The 6,396-nt window shown below is 42.9% G+C and overlaps 1 protein-coding gene across 4 annotated transcripts in view; it reads right to left on the reverse strand.

Annotated features, from left to right (window-relative positions):
* Positions 1–6,396, reverse strand: part of LOC130390903 (synaptopodin) — a 40,647-nt gene that overhangs the window by 8,092 nt on the left and 26,159 nt on the right. For 3 of the 4 annotated variants that reach the window (XM_056601088.1, XM_056601087.1, XM_056601086.1), the window contains one exon: positions 4,706–5,939. In XM_056601088.1, coding sequence (XP_056457063.1) covers positions 4,706–4,883 — 178 coding nt within the window. In that variant the 5' untranslated portion in view covers positions 4,884–5,939. The other variant, XM_056601089.1, reaches the window with a different exon arrangement.

Consider the following 6,396-nt stretch of genomic DNA (forward strand, 5'->3'; position numbering starts at 1 on the left):
ATGTTCTTTTTAGGTATTCTGTCCCTCTTAAGAGATTTCTCTTAAGATATTCCAAAAGGAGGTTTCAAAAGGAATGCTTGTAAATGTAGTTACCGTGAAAATGAACAAGGAAAAGGCCTTTACAAGTCTGGGGAGGAAAACCCACAAGATTGTTTCTGTACAATGTGGTTGGTTGTTTTTTGTTTGTTTTTCCTGCCGTCCTGTTTGATTTCTACCCAAGAAAATAACGAAAATAACTCAACTAACTAGCAGACAAACTACAGTTGAACTACAAACTAGAGAGTTTTCACATCAACCATACACTAGAGTACACACAGAAATATTCCATGCGACACAAACACACTGGACTCATGCACACTGTGCTTCATTTATTTGTGTTGAGGATTGACTCCCCTCCGCAGTAACATTTATTATCCTAAGAGGAATACAGCGTAGAATAACACGTTTTGGCTGAAGATGACTGTAGTGATTGTGTGGGCTCACTCGCTCCATTCCAGTCTGTGCAGCCATTTCCTCTGCCATCTGCTCTCCTCCCTCCCAGAGCATTCCTAGACTGCTGTGTAAATTCCCTGCTTAAGCCTCCAAAATGCCTTTGGTTTCTCTTTTTATGTCAACGTCTTCAAGGCTACGCTTCAGACGTGAAACAATAACGGAACAGGCAGAACCACCATAAAGTGTCCCCGATCGATACAAATTATTATTCATTTAGAAGGTTTTAAGTTTGAGTGCTGTGAAAGGTACAGAATGCTGGATTATCAGGATAAATTATATAAAAAATGATTACTATGGAAGGCATATGATTAATAACAAGCTCAGTTGTAATAGTTGTTATAGCTATTATCTGATGACCATCAAATAATAGTTATAACAACTTCTCCATTAATATGAATACCAGTATTCATATTAATGGAGAAGGGCTGGTAAAATCACCACTATATGAGGTTGGCTGAGGTCATTTTCAGCATGGAAGAAACATTGTAGAATCCGATGAAGTAACTGTCCTGGATAATGTCTGAAATAATGCTATTCCTCCTTTTAATGACCGTATAGAGCCAGACCAAAGCATCATTAAATATATTTTATTGCTTTATGGCTTCTACTGCTGTCATTCTGAAGCTTTGTCATTCTCTGGTATGCTTTTCCATGGTTAATATTGAGAATACATATTTTCCTGGCTCATTGTTTCATAGAAAACCTAGAATGATGACTTTTCCAGCAAAAAAGGAGTAATGTGTATCTGTTCCTGATTTTGCAAACCATTGATTGATTTAACAAAAAAAATGTTACTTTCTGGGATTGGAAAATTTGACTTTTCAGTCAATTCCAATTGAATTTGCACTGTACTCTTAAAGTACACTTCGCCTTAATTTCCCCTACATTTGGTTTCATTGTTATTGTTGTGGTTATTATATTGGAGGCCTTCATGTTGCTCTCTATATCTATTCTATCTCTATTTTGAATCTGTTTGGCTGTGTTACTATGCTGCTGTAGCTTCAGATTCCCCCTAAGGGATCCGTGAAGTAGGCCTAATCAACATCAAACAAGGAGTTGATCTACAATTTGGTAATTGACCTACTCTGTCAGCAAGTCAATAAAACTATATCAAAACCAGCTCGACAACCACATAAAAAAAACGTTACTTCCTTCCCACAAAGTAAAGAAAGAAGACAATGCAGTAGGTCTATGTGAGCGTTACCTCCAGCCACCTATCTAAAGTGAAGGGATAATAACAGCCAACTGTCCCCAAACAAGCCTTGATCATTTAATAGACTGAGTCCCAGAGCTCAGCACACGGCTCAGCCCGTTCGTACGCCTGTTTGTCCCAATAAAGACTTTTTTACAGGCCGTTTCGTCTCAATCGTTTAAATCCAACCAAAGCACATGCTACAGACTACAGAGTGACAAGTTGCAAGCGATAGGCCAGCTTTGCAGTGACGGTGACATGACCCGTGAGCTATGCTTACAGCGACTACTGCCTCTCTGGATGTGGACACCAGATGGCAAGTGACATGCAGGTGCAAATTCCGCCATTGATTAACATATCATGTCCCATGGAGGAGTACGTATATGGTGTAACCCTAGACGACGTTAGGGATATGCTGCGTTCAGTATTTAACACTGCATTGATTGACCAGTCCACTGTGTGTAGGGCTGCATAGGGATGAAGAGACCATATCCTCATCATCATTTTGCCAGATCACTGGAGATTACCCGGATAAGGTCGATTTTAGAGAGCGGTAATCATCCTGTGCACACTTAATATAGATCCGGAGAGATCTATATCAATTCACACTTCCATTATTCATCATAACAGAAATTTTAATTAAAGCTGCCACTCCGGTATATTAAATCGCAAAATGAAACGCGCATCTTAATCAGCATGAAAGAAAAGTCGATTTCCTTCTTCCTTTTTAAAAAAAAACTTCGTAAAACTTCCTACAACGTGACTACAAATCATTTTGTGGAATTATTCCACACCACTCGCTGTTGTCGTGACTCTTACCTTCACACAAACAAAGACCTTGACAGAGCTCAGAGGGAGATAGAGCGGTAGCACTTCCATCGGCGTCTCCTATTGAACTGTGTCTCATACCTTCACACCCCCGCCGCCTTTTTCTGCAGCTCCGCAGCGGATCGCATTTCTTTGGACCGGAGTTTATCCCCCAGCCCAACGTGCTTAGCAATGCAACTTGTTGGGAGGGGTTGGTTCGTCTGGAAATAAAACGCTCACTAAATTGGCCCCTACAACGCTACTTTAACTTTTGGATCGCAAGTTAGTGCTTATAACTTTGCGAAAAGTAAAGTTCTGTTCAACACGTAGTATTCAGCTAGAAGATCGCTCGTCGGGGGGACATTGCCACACTTTCTGGAATTAATTGTTATTCGTGTGAGTTGAAAAGTTGTAGCCGGAAATCAATGAAAGATATCGGCATGTCTGTTTCACATATCGCAATGTAGCAAACTGTTTCTCAGACAGTCACTAGACAAATGGACAGGGAATCCGATGTTTACCCGAAATGGTCTATGTAATGCAGGCACTGACTCCGGGAGATTAACGCCTCTTATAAGCTTGACCTCACATGTCCTGTGTGTCCTCACCAAAGTCATTATTTGCTGGTCATTACTGTGGAAGCACTCTTGGCCAAGTGTTTTTTGCCCGGCACATGTTTGCTTACTAAGAGGAGCTTTTTGAGCTGTCAGCCTGAGGGGGAATCGGGTTTGTCCTCGGAGCAGACACACAGTTTAGCCCCCCAGGCAATGACACACGACTCTCACTCGCCCTCTGTAATTCACTCCCTCTGCCCTTCTCACTTTGGTCTATCCCTTTCTGCACCTGGCTCTGGTAACGTCCCCTCTGTCTTCCTCTTCTTTCTCCCTGTTCCCATGACCAGCAAAATCCTCAAAATCATCATCATCATCGTCACCATCAACATCATCATCACCTTCATCATCATTATTATTTTCCTCATCATCATCATTATTATGAAAACATCACCCACATGTTCCCCTGAGTTGTATCCTAGAAGTATTCACATTGTAAACTCCCTCCCTTAAACCGGCTACAGTGATGCTGGGAAGGGCTGGCGAGGGGGATTTGTCTATCAAAGCTCAGATTACCCCTGTCGGATGTTGTCTTTTGCTGGCTGACAGCAGTAGGGGGAGTGGGAGGACACACCACCGGCCCTGCAGGCTATTTGTGAAGCGGCATGAAAATACCCAGATTAACAAAGGTCCCATGGGGGTATATCAGACTGAATGTGACCCAACTCCCCACTCAATCCTGGGTATAAAATGAAACACCAGCCCCCTCAAGCACAGCAGTACAGGGGCAGTGGCAGGCCAACAGGCTGATAAAAGATGGAGTAGACGTTTTGCACTATATTTACTTTATTTAAGGTCAGTTATGATGACTTCAATGGCTCATTGTTTCAAATGCAATCAGTGGTTGGGAGGGCTGGGAGTAGCAGGTATAGCGTTATAGATTCATATCTAAACTATTTTCTGGCCCTCAGCCCTCCACTTCCTACAAGCACAATGTTTTTAGTTCCCCTGATTAGCCCCATCTGTTCAGACGGTACTTTCACAGCACAGAGGTAATTATCTTCTGTGTACTACATTGTATTTTTCCACATTGTGATTTAACGACTTATCAATCTTTTTTCTCTTTTTTTTTTCTCTCTCAGAGTTTTAACTGTCGTCGCACACTCGTTTCCAAGGGAGCAGCTGTGAAAGTAGAAAGGTCGGGTCTAAAGATGTTATTATAGATTTATTTCTCTTCTCCCGCAAGTACGACCATTTCTGTCACTGGCGAAGTTAAATGTTGACATGGCTCTTTGAGTGTGGTGCATGATTGCATTTCCATCGCTGTCGGGGCTGTCTGTATTCTTAAAGCCACAGAAACAGATGTTTTACTGTCTGAGGTCACACTGACAAACTAGGGCGGTATCTATTCTTGCCCCTATACGAGTCAACTCCTAAATTCAAGCGTTTCTTGTATCTTATGTATGTCACTGAGTGTACAGCTGGGATATAGGTGGCTATAGGCGTGCAACGCATACTTGTACTATGCGTGTGTTCCTTGAATACACTCCGAGAAAACACATAACGGAAACAGACACGATACAGACGTACGAAACACACACACAATGACACATGCACACACACACACACACACACACACACACACACGAGAGGCCACACTTACTCGTTTTGCGGCATGACTGCTCTGTCTCCGGGCAAATGGTTTGTGTTCCCTGGAACCCGCACTTCTCCCATGGTGCATTGCTGCTGATGTTGGAGGTGTCCTGCGTTGTCTGGAACTTCCTCCCCCCAGCTGGACTCCAACTCACACCTCTCCTGATTGACACATGTCCCTTTTCCATCTCGCAGTGCAGTGGGGTCTGCTGCCTCCCAAACCACTGCAGCGACCGCAGCCTAAGGTGGCACAGTGAGTTGAGTCCCCGCCAGTTCAATCCTCTCGCCTCCTCGCAGCTTTTTCACTACTTCCTTTCCTCAAGCAGTAAAAGCACAAGAATAGCAAATCCTGAAGTGGAAGCAGGAAGATCTTGGTCTTTCCACAACAAGCAGTGAATGAGATGGAAAGTACCAGAAAAAAACAACAACACCACAATAACACGATCACAACAAGGGGGGGAGGAGCAGAGTCAGATCTCTGGGTGGCTTCTTCTTCTTCGTCCTGTCATGGATCTCTTCTCATCAGTAATCCCAGCGACGGCTGTTCTGTAGCCAACCAGCTCAACGTTGATGAGAGAAGTGCGCTCTTAGTCTGGGGTTTGCGCTGTATTATTCACAATCTAACAGGACCTCCCAGGAGAGAGCCTGCTCCGAGGCACTCTGGAAGAGTTCCCATGGAAGGGAGCCAAGAGAATTTCACAACAGGGATGTGCTCTGCTACAAATCCAGAGAAACCATCGGATTCTCTCTGCTTGTGTCTGTCGCTCTCCCGGTGGTTTCCCGAGCACAGATGTTCCTGTGTTCCTCTTCTATTTCAGACATCGAAGCATGGTCGTTTTATTAATCTAAATGGCCTACCCACTCATTTTACTCATATGCTTTATGTTATCAAGGTAAAACTGAGTTACGCACAAAGAGTTAAACATTAACTACGGAAGTGGGATACTATCTATGAGAGCCTATTCAAGTCAGGTAAGGTTATAACTTGGAAAGTGAACAGGCTTCTTAGATATCAGTTTAATATTATTCATGAACCAAGTATCTCAGCACTGATATCAGGTTCACAAGTTCCTTTGGTGCTTCAGGGTCTATCTGTCAAGAGTACGTGTTTCTTAATCCAGGTGAGGAAACATTAATGTGTTGAGGCCAGGTTGGAGATCAAGTTGTCATCTTGATAAGGAAGAGGGAGTGATAGTGAGAAATCCAGAAAGAGCTTGATATCCTTTGTTGATATCCACAGCAACCTGCAAAGTAAAAGAAAAGCGCTTTCTTAGAACACATATATCAAGTAAGAAACATAACCTAGTCATATTGATATAACATCAAATAGCAATTTTATAAGATCCGATTGTGTATTCTGTGGTTGGCTATTGTGTAATATGTGGACAATGTTACACCCACTGCTTTGTACAGGAATGAGAACATTCTACGACGTCATCCAAAGCAAACAGGGAGGTGGAAACTGTCCACAAGTTGTACTTATGCCATTTTTCATATTGAACTATTCACCTATTATCCATGTTACTGGCTTCTTCATGTTTCTTCTGACAATGACTTTATAAATGCTTCGTCGCTCATTTAATCCTCGTCACTCTCTAACGATGTGCATCCTGTCAGAAGACATTAATCTCTGGGGCCGAGACGGTTCCCATATTGGAGGCGCGGGGCCAGGCTGTGTCTTCAAAAAGCAGCCTTCTCACC

Source organism: Gadus chalcogrammus, chromosome 10 (genome assembly GCF_026213295.1).
Source record: "Gadus chalcogrammus isolate NIFS_2021 chromosome 10, NIFS_Gcha_1.0, whole genome shotgun sequence".
In the NCBI taxonomy this organism is placed as follows: Eukaryota; Metazoa; Chordata; class Actinopteri; order Gadiformes; family Gadidae; genus Gadus; species Gadus chalcogrammus.